This window comes from Pleuronectes platessa, chromosome 2 (assembly GCF_947347685.1).
Source record: "Pleuronectes platessa chromosome 2, fPlePla1.1, whole genome shotgun sequence".
Lineage (NCBI taxonomy): Eukaryota > Metazoa > Chordata > Actinopteri > Pleuronectiformes > Pleuronectidae > Pleuronectes > Pleuronectes platessa.
In genome coordinates, this window is record NC_070627.1 from 16479213 (window position 1) to 16493771 (window position 14559).

At 41.5% G+C, this 14559-nt stretch overlaps 1 protein-coding gene across 2 annotated transcripts in view; it reads left to right on the top strand.

Moving 5' to 3' along the window:
• Positions 1–14559, top strand: part of LOC128450086 (RNA-binding motif, single-stranded-interacting protein 2) — a 31337-nt gene that overhangs the window by 6349 nt on the left and 10429 nt on the right. For both annotated transcript variants that reach the window (XM_053433543.1, XM_053433537.1), the window contains exons 2-4: positions 4036–4199; positions 11121–11179; positions 12255–12346. In XM_053433543.1, coding sequence (XP_053289518.1) covers positions 4036–4199; positions 11121–11179; positions 12255–12346 — 315 coding nt within the window. The remainder of the gene's footprint in view (positions 1–4035; positions 4200–11120; positions 11180–12254; positions 12347–14559) is intronic.

Below are 14559 nucleotides of genomic sequence, written 5' to 3' on the forward strand. Positions count from 1 at the left end.
AAATATCCAGTGATATTTTTGAGTTTTTGTGTAAAAGGCTTCTTACGACTGCAACTTAGGAAAGTGACCTTTTGTTACACAACTGTACCACTGATGTTTTTAATTTTGAGCTAATTCAATCTTTTGTGGAAGGATGGGTAGTAGTACAGTTCCTAGTGTAAGGATTAGTTCTTTCCTTATTTTGTGTGTTTCCCCTTCTTCTGACTAAAAGCCATATGATTTCCTTGAGGTCACGTCATTAGGGGGAGAACGTTGAACTCACATGTATGTGCTGCGTTAACGCTTTACAGTGGGTGCGCCTGAAACCATCAGTACAATTCAGAAGCACAAAGATGAACACACACACCAGGTTGACGGCGGCCTCCTCATTTGCATTAACGTATTCAGATAGGACATTTCAAGATAAAAATCTAAGAGACTGTTGAGGTGCAGTTTTTTGGGAATAGAGCAAAGTGTATGTGATCCGCTGCAGTTTGCCTAGAATTAGATTAATCTATATTAATCAGGGCTCCTGGACCATTTGACAGCTGATGAGAAGACTGATTGAGTAAATGATGGCCTTGTCTGTTACATTGGGCCAGTTGACTGGATAAGTAGTAAATTACTCATTATTATTAATAAGCTTTTGACAAAAAGTCATACATTTTATAAAAAAAACTTAATGTTAAACTAGTTAATAGATAATCAGCAAACAGTGAAATTTATATTTATTTGCCTCAGACTGAACAAGCTGAGCATCTTCAAATGGAAATGAAAACATAAAACATGTAAATCCAACACGCATTGATGTAAAGTAAAACAGAGTGAAAGTTAATCACTGACCATGCATATTATTTCATGGTTATATATTGATGAGTTAAGTTTTTCGGGAAGCTGCTGCAGCTCAAATCAAATATCATACTGGGACCTACTACTTCAGTTGGAATGTCACCAATTATTATTTACCTTCTACTTCTACTTTAAGGATAGTGAACCGAGTCAGCACTTATTCAAACATGTAGCACTGAATTCAGTGTTTAAAACACCCAGGGAGTCTAATGAAGGCAATTTTCCTTTAAGAGCATTTCCTCTGCACCCATTTGTGCTTCACTTAAAGTGAGCTTTGATGTTTGTGTAATTACTGACTGATTACTTTACAATGACATCAGTGTAATCTGTTATTAGATTAACAGATTACCTGCTCAGATCACAGCCAAACGAACAATTTCAAAAGAACAGCATAATAAAGGTCACTAATATTAGACCTGTAATGCAGTTAAATAACCATGATGTAACTGTAAACAGTGTGTGTGTGTGTGTGTGTGTGTGTGTGTGTGTGTGTGTGTGTGTGTGTGTGTGTGTGTGTGTGTGTGTGTGTGTGTGTGTGTGTGTGTGTGTGTGTGTGTGTGTGTGTGTAACACGATGTGCTCCTGCTACAGTCTGGAGTTTGAATTGGCACTCTGTTAAAAAGAGGGTGTGAATGAGATTAAAGGTCTCTGCTCTACTGTTCTTTCATTCACAAAATTAGCAGCCTCCAAAACGTATTAATCATGAATTACAATGTGAGATAAACTCCTTCAGGATTGTGCTGTATTCGCTCTACAGAATGTCCACTGGCTGAAAAGTTTGGAGACTCACATAAATGAATGTGACCTTTTAAAAAACATTAAGAAATTAATGATGTATTTATATATTATTCAAATTTACAGGGGGTGGACAGTTGCTAGATTAAACATGAGTGTCTCTTTTATGTCCAAGCTTGTTAAACTGTTGCTGGGAAGTAAGCGCAAAATCTCCTTCTGGAGTTTTCTCATTTCAAGAAGGAATGAAAACACCATTTCGCCATTAAAAAGTAAAGTAAACACACATAGCTACTTTATCCCTGTTTTTAGATTTTAGGAAGTAGAGAAAGGTGTCAAATATTTATATACGTTGAATGTTCATATTGTACACACCATTACAATAAAGATGCCATGAATTTGAAGTCCTGTCTCGTCGTATGCACTGTCCACTCTGTTGTTTCCTGCCTCGTTACTCTGGAGAGGATGGTGGAAATATTTCTGGAATGAAAGAGTTGAAAGAAAAGAAAACAAAGCCTCCTCTCTTTCGGTTTTACTTTAAGCAGGTTGTGTCTCTATTTTACCTCAGTGAGCAAACGCATGCAAACGTTTCAGGGTAGTTTCAGCGATAGAGGAAGAGAGGATTATCCTCAGAGGAATGAATCCGATGTTGTTTAGGTGGCTGCTGCCACGCTGCGGGCGAAATAGAGGTCACAGAGGCTGTCCTGAAGGGGCTCCCTGGCTTATGGATGACGACTAATTATCCGGATTGGTTGATGTTGCTGGTGGTCCTGGTGTGACCGTGACTTCCTGCTGGGCTTTTCCCCCAAACACCGGTGGATCAGTGACCCCGTCCTCCATCCTGAAATTAACCCATTGTCCTCTTCTGCACTCAGGGGACCCTGCTCAGTTCCTTCAGAAATCATGTTTCTTCTCATTCCTTCATATGTAACATGTGGCTGTTAAATCAATATGATTAAAGTCACCCTGCTCACAGTAAATAAACACAGCATTTGACTGGGTCTGGGCTTCATCTAGTGTTAGGTGTTGATATTTATTGCCTCGATCTTATTTGGAGAACAGCCAGTATATTTGTTCCTGGGGTTCCTGATGGTGAAAGTGATAACGAAACCAAATGTAACCCAATGAAATATGTTAACATTTTTATTATGTAGAGTCTTTGGTTAGACACACACATGATAACACATCACATAGTTAAGTTGCCCAAATCTATTTTGCTCAGTAATAAATCATCAGTTGTGGAATTAGCGATAAAAAGGATCCACATGCACAACATGAGGAGGCTGCGGATTTCACGTGATTGTCTTCGCAACAAACAGACACAGACATCTGCTCTTATCACAACAAACTCTCTTGACATCACCGTCACTGTCTTCTACGTGTATGACACCACTCTTTCAGTGGGAGGTATTTGTTTTCTTTTTCCGTTTTTTTAATTTTGCCTCCGAGCCTCTCACTCTGACATTTACGTTCACTAAAGAGCATCTCATGGAGTTCAGTGCATGTCTGAAAGCAGCTTAATATGTTGAGTGTGGAAAGAGTTTTCGAGTGCAAGACTGAAGACAGACTGTACGCGTGTGTGTGTGTGTATGACAGAGAGGGATAGAATAATTATGAAATGATTTCAGTGTGTGAATAACCATTTTTTTTAACACTTTCACCTTATTTTATTTATACAGCTATAATACTGGTAACTGCGCAAATTTTGTTCTCTACAGTTATGACCTCATATTTTCGCTCCGTTTCATCTGTAGACGTCTTAATAAATTCCTGCTGCGCTGTGTTTATTCATCTACTTGAATTCTCCTTCATTTTCATAAACAGACTTTGTATGTCATGTGGACTGAGCTGAACTCTGTTACTGCATCTCAGGCTCTTGTTAACTGTTAACCATACACACCGGTGTGAGAGGGAAATGTCAGATTACTGTGTTGAACCTAAGAGATAGCTTGTAAAGAGGAAAATACAGGGTTGAACAGAAGTAATTTGTTTATCCGTAGTATCACCTATATTATCAGAAGAAGAACAATCAGAGAAAGAAATGCATTATAGGATTTGTCAACATCTAGTCTTTGATCGAATTCTGAGACTTTTGGTTTTTGATATGAACCACAAGATTACTGAGCAGTTCTCAAAGTAACAAAGAAGTTACCCAACATGGAGAAATCATAGAGGCCCCTTTTCCCTATATGGAGTAGACTGCCAAGAGGCCCCATATTCCCCTCAGAATGCAGTATTGGTGAGTGCTGACATGAGGGCTGTATGATATCATTTTCTGCAGCACCCACATAATCATCCGTCTTTCGCAGGATTGCTTTCCATCTCTAAACATTTTTGCAGTATTCCTTTGAGGTTTCCTTGCTTTGAGTAGTAAAACTAACTACACACACAGGAATTGTCAAGTATTAACTGATATTTGAGGGTTTGAAAAAGTAATTTTTTTGTGTATTCTAATGTCTCTTTCTCATGCCATTAGGCCTATGTGTCCTCCGGCCACCAGATGGCGCCCCCCAGTCCCAACAACAACAGTAGCAGCAACAGCAGCAGCGGGGGAGGGGAACAGCTGAGTAAAACAAACCTGTATATCCGCGGCCTCCACCCGGGGACCATGGACCAAGACCTGGTCAAACTCTGCCAGCCGTGAGTGATTCATTCAACTTAAACTTTTTTCCCCACAAACTATTGCCGGAATATAGACGGGGACACATTAACAAATATTTCTCTTTGGGAGAAGCACGGCAACGAGAAATTATTATTTTTGGAGGTGCACCTTTTCACGTTCTCGCGAAGTTCGATGAGATGACTGTCACCACTTTACCACTTCATGTCTGTCAAATAATATGAAGCTACCATCATTAGCAGGCTAATTTGGTTTAGCATAAATAGCGGAAGCAAAGTGAAACAGCTAGCAAGACTTTGTCAAAATTCAAAAATACATCGACCAACAACTCTCAACAATTGTCTGTTAACAGGTTAGTTTGAACTAGGCATGGGCGTTCCATTAAATTGTCTTCGTCGATCGTCGGGAGAGTTAATGACGAATTTTCGATTAATCATTAATATTTTCAAGTTAAAAAATTCACTATTTATAAGCTACATTAAAATGCAGTGAAAAACAAAGCGTGTTTCCTCATTGAGGAAACACCATTGAAACTTGGACTATGGGCAGAGAAGGTCTCTGGTTCAACTCCACGGAGAGACAACAAAAGACGAACCTGGATTGACCTGTCCAAAAATCCAAGAGTCTCCCTACCCTGTCTAGTGCCCCTGAGCAAGGCACCTTACTCCCCCAACATCTGCTCCCCGAGCGCCGTACGCGGCTGCTCACTGCTCTGTGTGTACTGCACAAGATGGGTCAAAAGCAGAGATTAAACTTCCCTACCTGCATGAGTGTGCCTTTGCATGACTGTGCATGTGTTTGGGACGAATAAATGCATCTTATCTTATCTTATTACAAGATGAACAAAATATGCGCTGCCGTAATCTTAAGCAGCGGAGCCGACAGCTAGAAGCCGGTGCTACTAAACACAATTGACCCTCGTTTTTTTTCCCTCCAAAGTAAAATAATAATAATTTAAAAAAACATAATGTTAACAACAACTGCAAATATATAATACTTAGGTCTGACAGGTTTTGCCAAATGTAACTCAAAACTATCAAACAAGGTACCGAGTCGAGAAAGCTTCATAAAAATAACCAGTAACTCACATACAACTTCAGCACCAGCCTACGGATTTGTGTTGAGAAAGATGAGCATGTTAAACTGCTCTGGGGTCAGACGCGAACGCAGCCTGGTGACCGTCAGTCCAGCCGCCGAAAAACCCGCTCTGAGGGGACTGACGTCGCCGTGATACACAGGTAGCTCCGTGCTAACTTGGCTAGCCTGGCCGCGGCTCCGGTGTTTGCGCTCCCCTCGTCCGTGTCAGACAACGCAGGCTCTTTGTCTCCCCCAGTCTCTGGGATAGCTTCGCAGTGTTGGCAGTGAACCAAGTCATTTTTTAACTCAAAATGGTCCCATGCAACACTTCGCCCTGACCTCTTCATGTTTACTTTGGAAGTAAATCGCAGCTAACTGAGTAGGACTGTGGCGTTTTTTTCAAACACTGCCCCCCGTGGTCAAATGTGTAATTAGCGAATTTCTCGATGAAAAAATAATTTCATCGACGAAATTCTTAATGATCAATTAATCGATCGTCGATTAATTATGCCCATCCCTAGTTTGAACCATGATTTTTTTCAACCTGTAGACATGTTTGGCAGATGGATAAATAGTTGTTTTGTCAACAAATAGTTTCTCCTTGAGTTTCTGTTTGTGTGTGGATACATGCACAACATGATAGTTAGTGAACTGTTGGAAGGTGAGTAGTGTTTGGAGCAGAGCCAGGTTAGTTGTTTCCCCCTGCCTCCAGTCTTAAGGCTAAGCTAAGCTAATGTTAAGCTAAGCTTACTGGCTCTAAATCATACAATGATCATTCAATAATGTATAAGCTTTGCAGATGTGTTGGCTAAATATGGTCGGTCGATATCCCTTTTTTGATACTCTAAAACTTTTTCCCTGCAGTATATGGTGTTGTTAGCTGATCAAAAAGAACATGGCTTTGAGTGAACCATTAATGGTTGCAATTATAACATGTTGATAATCTCCAAACTTGAGCCAGCCCATGGTCTTCTTTGGTTGCCTATTTGTACCATTGTAAACTGTCAGATCTTATCGTGCAACTTAACCGGCATCAGTGTCTAAATCCCATGTTGCCCTCAGCTATGAACAGGCACCATATCCTAAACTAGATGGATGTGAATGTCTCAGTCACCTCTTTTCATTCCTTCCTGCTTTTATTGGTTTTGAGTTGCTTTGTTTCGGGACCTTGTGACATGCAGATAACTGTGGCTGTACAGACATGAGTGAAACATGTTCCCTTGGTTGCTTCCTTTTAAGGTGGTCAAATAGACTTATCATATTACCTCCGGATGGGCCTACCCCAACAAAGTTCATAGATAACATTGCTTATCTGAGCGTGCATAACCGAACCATTTCCACCCTTTTCTGTCTTTTCTTTGGCAACAGCTTCTCATCACCCATACTGTTGGTGCACGTATGTCTATATTTGATAATCATTCTGCTAGTGTGTGAAGCTACTGTGGAATCAACTCTATAATGCACCTTAGAAGTAGATCATAGATTCATAATATGAAGTCATTGAATCACCAATGATTACTCCAGATGATAAATGTAATGTATTTATGTATTGTATGGGTTTATGGTAAAGCTATTGTGCGTTGCTTTATTGTGTGTTGATTGGGCAAATTGCAGAAAGAGTCATGTTAAAACTAACCTCTTGGGAGCATGTAACATCTGTCCTGTCTGCAGCGTTGCTCCTCATCGGTTGGACGCATTCAATTAAAATGTTTAAAGCCATAATTTGATGTTTGGGGAAAAAAACAGCTGGTAAGGCAGGAAGGGGAAGAAAGGCAGTTTGTAAATAGGAATGCTGATTTACTTAAACTATTGTCAGTTTCATTAAATCTAGACAATTATTGGAACAAAACATTGTCGGCAAAAGGCTGAAGCCTACGACGGAAACAGAGGAATGTGAGAGTGCAGAGAATCAGGATAAAGATGAGACCGGCCGGGGTAAAGACGGAGAGAAGGGGCCAGAGAAGGGTACAGCATGTTGCCTTCTCATGTCCTGATATAACCTTCCCCTTTTTTAGTGAGGCTGAATGGGCTCAAAGGCAGTGAACTAGTCTTAATCACCCCCAGATAAATAGCCCAGCCTCTATAGTATGTACACAAAAAGACACGCATACACACACTCACACACACACTGAGCGAGAGAGATAAAACGTAGTAATAAAGCAGCCAAACTGGTTCTGGCTGCTGCGGGTCAGGGCCACGCTGTATGCCACAGATATGATTTGTGAACTTCTGCCGTGCATCTATAATTCCCACAGATCACGTCTCCCTGAACACGCTTTGAACACAACTAATAAAACCTGACTTGTTAATACTCTGACCAATACCGCAGCTGCTTTCCCTCTAACATTTGTGTTTGGTTCTCCATTTGAACCATTCTGACCCGGCATGAGGAAGCCTAACATAAAGCAACATAAAGTCTTCCCAGAGTAAGCGTGCACAGTTTGTATCTGGTAATCATGTTCATGTTGGAGAGCATGTTCATGTTGGAGAGCAGGTCTGAGTTGCACACGCATTTTCAAAGCTCGAACAATAAAGTGAAAACCTGAAATCTGTGGTTGGTCTTTGAAACACAGTGGAAGACTAACAGAGAAGTCATTGTGAAGCGTTGTGGAGAAGTGGAGAGGTGGGAGGCTTCAGGGGTGGCTGGGAGGTCTCCCCTTGAAGGGGAAACTTAAATGAGTGGGAAAAGAGTAGCATGGCCTGCTGGGAAAGAATGTCAGACGTCTGTATATGGGTCAGAGCCGGCTTTTAAGTCCCTGTTGCCTGCATAGTGTGGTGGGCTGCTCGTTCTGCTGCAGAGGGGCTGAGGTAACCCGAGGGTCACACAGTCACTGCCTTCAGACCTTTGAACTGTCACTGTGTCTCTGTTACAGACAACATGAAAACATGAAACACTGCTTTGGTTTTTCTTGGTCATGCTCCTGATGAAAGTCAAGCCGATCAAATGACTTTTTCATTCTGCATGAGCTTGAAACCAGGTAATTCAGAGGCAGAGTTAATGAGAGAGACTGATGTCGTTATAATCATAATAATAACATAAACGAAGGCCCTTTGTTTTTAGTTTACAGCCCCTTCATTAAGTTTATGGTGATATAAACAAGGTTTTATTATTATGTCGTGCATATTACTTTGCCCAGACTGCATGGGCTTAAAAGACACCACAAGTTTGATTAAAGCCACATGCAGAACACTGACAAAACATTTCCATTTAAAAATCTGAATTTAAAGTTATTAGATAAGACTTCTGTGCTTCTTTTCCAGGTATTAAACAATGAAAGTCTGTACATATCAATATTTCGGCATTTTTGTACTGTACAAATAAATAAAAAAAGCGGCGTTTTCTCTCCATCTCTCCAAAGTCACATATTATGCTAAATCTGTTTTCATCCTAGGTATTTATTTTGAATCTGCCAACCTCAATGGCCAGAGGAAGAATACCAGTTTTCATCTGTGCAACAAAACCATCGCTGGCTTCAAGATAAGCAAGATGTAACACATGGTTTTTGTTTTGTTCCCCATTTTGCTTTGGGGATGTCTTTTTCAAACCATTTGTACTGTTATTTTGTAAATGGAACTGTTAAAAATAGAAAAGCACAAAATAATAATTAAATACATTCCACACAAAGCATTTGCCGATTTAGTCGCACAGCCTATATTAATGGAAATTGTGACTTATACACCTTTTGACACCTTTAATATTGTGTATGACTTGTGTTTGTGATATTTTAATTAGGGTCAGACACAATATAAGTCTAACATTAAAGACACATTAGGCACAAATTCCCTGACATATTGGTATTGAATTATGAACTTTTGCCGAGCTGTGTATGTTTGTGTGTGTTTGTGTGTGTATTGGCACTATTTTATCTCTTTTTTTGATTATTAGATATTTTCTTATGAGACACAATTTTAGACAGGAGTCAAAGAGGATCACTCAAAAATGGAAGAAAACATCTTAAATCCCTTTTCAGCAGGCGACATGTATATGTCTACAAGTTATTTTTTTAATCAAGTTTCTGAGGCTTAATACCAGTGAAAAGAAATTGCTCCTGAAAATGCACTTCTATTAAATTAAACTACTGGAGTTGTGCAAGTCAGTTCCAGTTTTATTCCTAGTATTAGGGAAGAGGAACTTGTGTTGGTTCATCAATTAAGGCCTCACATCTGCGAGAACAAAACAGCTTTGTTTTAAATTCTGTAACTTTGGACATTTTCTATCGTCTCCTTTGCAGTTATACATACCTAATCTCTATAAACAGTGTAAACGGTAGAGATTATCTCAAATGGACCTAAAATACCTACAAAAAGTAGTCTGTAAACAGTGTATAGAGAAAAGAAGACAGAGTCTTGGCCTGGATATCTGCTGTCTACACCAGAAGCCCCAAAGTATTGGCCATTGCCCCCAGAGGCTAATGTATTGTCAGACCTATATTCAGTCTATGGGTCAGACAATAGACCATGGTATATCCAAGATTGTAAGAAGCTTGTACATGTGATTGAGTCTGAAAATCCGTGTCCATATTCTTGCCTCTGTCAGTGCAGTCTTTAAATGACAGTGGGAAACTATAAACATATGCAATGGAAAGGTCATGAGGCTATTTAGAAATGGATAATGAATGATTTATGTCCTCGGTGATTAGATTTCCTTTACCATATATCTATTTTTATGTCAAAGTTCACAATAATTACAGTCAATGACTCCTGCACTTGTTTTATCAGCATACAATTGAGATTATGCAGTTTGAGCCTATTGTTGTAGCTGGAGTGAGGAAATAAACCTAGATTTGTGTTTCATAGAAAGATCCATGGTCCAGATAGAACATAACAGAAACCTAGGAGAGGACAAGGCCTCAGCATTTTAGCAAAAAAACAGCCCTTGATTTCAACTCTGTGTTTTTACTCTGGAGTCAGTTGTGACTCAGGTCTTGACTGTGACCGTCCAGTCAGAACTGAGTCATTCGGGCAAACGTCCACTGAGACTAGGCCGGAGCGTAGGACCCAGCGGTGCACTGCGACGCCAGAGTGGAAAAACAGAGAGAGGGAGGGGGACGTGGTGGGAAGCGAGGCAAACCGTAGGGGTGAAGCATCAGGTTACAGTGTACATTCCGCCCAGACGCCATGTCGCCCAAACAGAGGAACACCAGCCTCCCTCGCTGGCTTAATGCACCAGACAAGGGCAGGTCTTATACTGTAGTGCTGATGCACCATCTTATAACATTGCATTCCATTAGTCTCCACGTCTTACATAACACGTCTAATTTACGGCTTTTAAGGTGATTTTCATGCGCTGAATATTTTATGATACAGCATTACTGCATTAATTGATTCTCCTTGTCTCTGACATGTTTTCCTCTCCATATCTGTAGACTGAAAATCCAGGTTAGGTCTCTGGCTTATGTTTCACTCCCCATATTACTTCTTCTGTGTGGAGTTAAATGGATCAAACGTGCAGTTGGCACTCCTGCTAACGATACTTTTTGACTTTTAAAAATAATCCGTAAGCAGGGTTGCATGTAGGGGTGAGGTGTGCGTTTGTGTGAGAATCTGTGTTTGTCTAATAAAGACAGGCCTTGAACAAATTGTTTCTGGCCCTGAGGTGCTGTCTCCTGTCTGTCAAAAACAACACCGGGGTAACAACATCCAGCGGAAGGGTGGAGGCATGACAAAGTTTTCAGTGACACTTAAGATCACATTAAAAAAAACAGTTGATTGAGTAAGTGTTAATGTTTACACCTGTAGCAAGGTAGTCTGCAGAAGTGAGGGAAGGACTGGTATGCATGTAGTAGATGCAGATTCCTCTCTTACCCCACATTCACCTCATGTGCCACTGATCCTCTTCTCTCTGTTGTTGTGTCTCCCTGAAGGTATGGCAAGATTGTGTCAACCAAGGCCATCTTGGATAAAACCACCAACAAATGTAAAGGTGAGTAAGTGTTGCTTTCATTTGTGCTGTGGAGTTCTGGCTGCTTATTTAAAGAATACTTCTACATGTTGGAAATGTGTTCATTCTCTCATGCTCTCTTATTTGTGTATGTTGAATATGAAGCTATAGCCAGAAGAAAGGGCAACTCAGCCAAAAAACTGCTCTGTCTAAAGTTTAAAAAATTCCCCTGCCAGCACATCTAAAACTCACAAATTAAGATCCCACGTCTTGTTATGTATTTTATCTTAATTTAGGAAAAACCTCTGAGCACAGTCAGGCTGGCTGTTCCCCACAGCTTCCAGCCTTGACACTACATGAAGCTTAACACTAAGTTAAGCTTAAAATGGAAAAAATAAATGCGTATCTTTTTTGCATTATTTATTTAGTAAAATAAAAGTTTTCATATCTGTGCATATCTTCAAGTATAAACGCAAATACCCACATGTTTGTGAAAGGCTCACATCAGCTGCTTTTATGGACCAACCAATAAATTGTCAGGCACCAGTTTGAAGTACACTCACAGAGGCGTAGAAGCCCATCTGTGAACTAGTATTATAGTGGTGTAATTGTAAAGTGACAGCCAAAATAAAGAAATGGTTCAAACTGATTGATGGTAAGACTATCATGACCAACAAGACCAATAAGACCAACTCAGACATTGTGACCACAATTTAAGAAGAAAGAGATTGTGCTGTGTGTTTTCCGCGGAGATGATTCCGTATTTTGGTCAAATAAAACTGAAAAGAGATGCTGTAGTCCGCCATTGTTGATGTTTCGCTTGAAATCAAGGCGCATGTGTTGCTGGGTGATAAGAAGAGATGCATAAAGTGACCTGTACAGTGGTACATGATGTGGCTCTATGGTGGCTCAAGCCTGTGGAAAAGCAAAGTGGTTCTTAAAAGGTTTGAAAGGTGAACCAACTCCATCCAGCCAACAGACACAATAGCACACAACAGCATAGACCACCCCCACCCATAGGATTTGGTGAAAGATCTTAAATGATTATATGCAAAAGTATAAACCACAACAAAACATAACAGCGGCATAAACAGAAATATGTATTTTCTTTTTACAGGTTATGGCTTTGTAGACTTTGACAGTCCAGCAGCAGCACAGAAAGCTGTTACAGCTCTGAAGTCCAGCGGGGTCCAGGCTCAGATGGCCAAAGTAAGAACCAGCTATCTCTTCATACGACCAGCTCTACTTTCACCTGCAAATCTTACCCGCCACATTCAGGTCAACAATCCGATCTTATCTGACCTTTCTCTAAAACGTATTGATCTGTGACAAGCCTTCAGCTGAACTTTGACCCTCGAGTCAAAGGCTCTTTCCCCTGGCACACGTTTGTTCTCTCTGTCATGTAACAGTTACACTGTTACATGCTGTGCCCTGATTCCCAGTTAGTTTCCTGTTGGAAAGGGGACAAGATAAACTCTGTTTTGAAGGGAGGCGTGTGTTCCATCATACTTCATTGGATGAACCTGGGCCAATGCAGCTGCACCTACCAGTCCTCTTTGACTTTCTCTTCGTTCCCATTTTGACTTCATGGCTTTCCTCTCCCCTCACACTCTGGTCTCTGTGCCTGTGTATGTTGCTAACCTGCTCCTGTTGTAGCGCTTGTTCAGAGCTCTTTGTCCGAGCGTCTGCAGTCAAAGCAACTCTTGTCGGCCCATTAAGCTGATCCCTCTGGCTCTCAGGCTCCCCATTGAGGGAACCTAGGGGAGGGTGCCACTACACCCACCGTCAATGGGACAGGCACAATAGGCTGGCATTGTCCGTCGTCTGGGCCCGGGCCTGGGGCTGACACCAGCACTTAATACGCTCCACCCTACTGTGCCCGCCCACTCCCTCTGTACCTCATCCAAACAGACCCACTGCAATGTAACACCAGGGTCTCCCTCAGCCCAGCCCTGGAAGACTGTAACAGATCCACGCAGCCAGTTGATCTGAACCGGTCCAAGTGCAACTAAATCCTGAGTCTAAGTTCACTGTACCTCCTCTGTAAGAGTGCCACACAGTCCTGTGTATTTCAATACCTGGCAAGTGCAACCGGACACCAAACCTCGACTCACCCAGACAGCATGTGCTCACTCAGAGGTGTTGATAACAACTATAAAAACTTAAATATACACAGCTGCCTCCATGTCAGGGGGTTATCTCATGTCACAGAAAACAGTCTAAAAATAGTGTAAAAAATCAGTTTATTATCAAACTCTAGAGTGCAGCCTCACCTGTTTGCACTCTCACCATGGCTGCTGCAGTGTTGTTCACAAACACAACGGGCCACACCTCACTCCCTCTGTCCTCAAGAGTGCGCTCCGTCCCTGAGCTGGGCCACCCCACCCTCCAGGCCGCGGACCCAGGGGAGCCGTGTGCGCAGCGGCAGGGGAACAATGGCAGAGATAAAAATAGAACCCCTCCGACGTCCCAGCACCTCTCTGTTGCAACTCGGCTTGCACGAGCCACTCAACACGCAAAGCAGGCAACTCCTCCAAACACACAGAGACACACCTCAACACACAAGGGTTCACCTAGGGCCTGGCACAAAAAAATGCATTGAACACACAGCAGCATTTTCAGTGTGAATGTGAACAGGGATATTGTGTTTACCAGCCAAGGCAAAGAATAAACATAAAGAAGAAAAGGGAGGGAGATTTGTTTCCATTTATTCCTTTGTCATAAATCCTCGAACATTAGTCTTGTGTGGCTAATGACCTCTTGCAGAGTGCCACTGCCTTACATAATGGTTGTACTGCCGCACCCAGAATGACGCCAATCACAGATCTCCTTGCCAGGTGGATTCATATAAAGCATATACATATAACTGGGTTCAAGACAGCTGTTTAAGTACCATAATTGCTTTTATGAATCCTGCATAGTCAGATCAACACGCCTGTTAAATTTGGCTGAACTCTTGTGCCACCCTCTACCAGCATCTGGACACTGACTGTCTAACATGTTAAACGCTTGGATCAGTCTATCTCAACTTATTATATCTCGAATTGTTCCACTTACATCAAGCAGTTTTTTGTGCATGTAAAAAAGATAATTATTGTGGTTTGCAGAGCGATCACAGTGTCAGGAAGAAAAGGGAAAATGATACTCATAAAAGATACTTTGATTAAAGAGAAGTGCCTCTTAATCAGCGCACCCTCATCTATCCTCTTCCTTTTTTACTCTTTTCATCCTCCTCTTTCATTACCCATATTATTTGAGACCCTTTCACTGCCTATCCGGTCAGTTCCCAGCCCCTGTACAAAACACCAGCTCTTTAAGCCGCTCACTTCTCCCACCTTTCCTCTGCTCTGTCTCTTCCTTCACTCTCTGTTTTCCCCTCTCCTGTTTTAAGCCCGGCCTCTTCCCTCCTGGTTGCCAGGCTC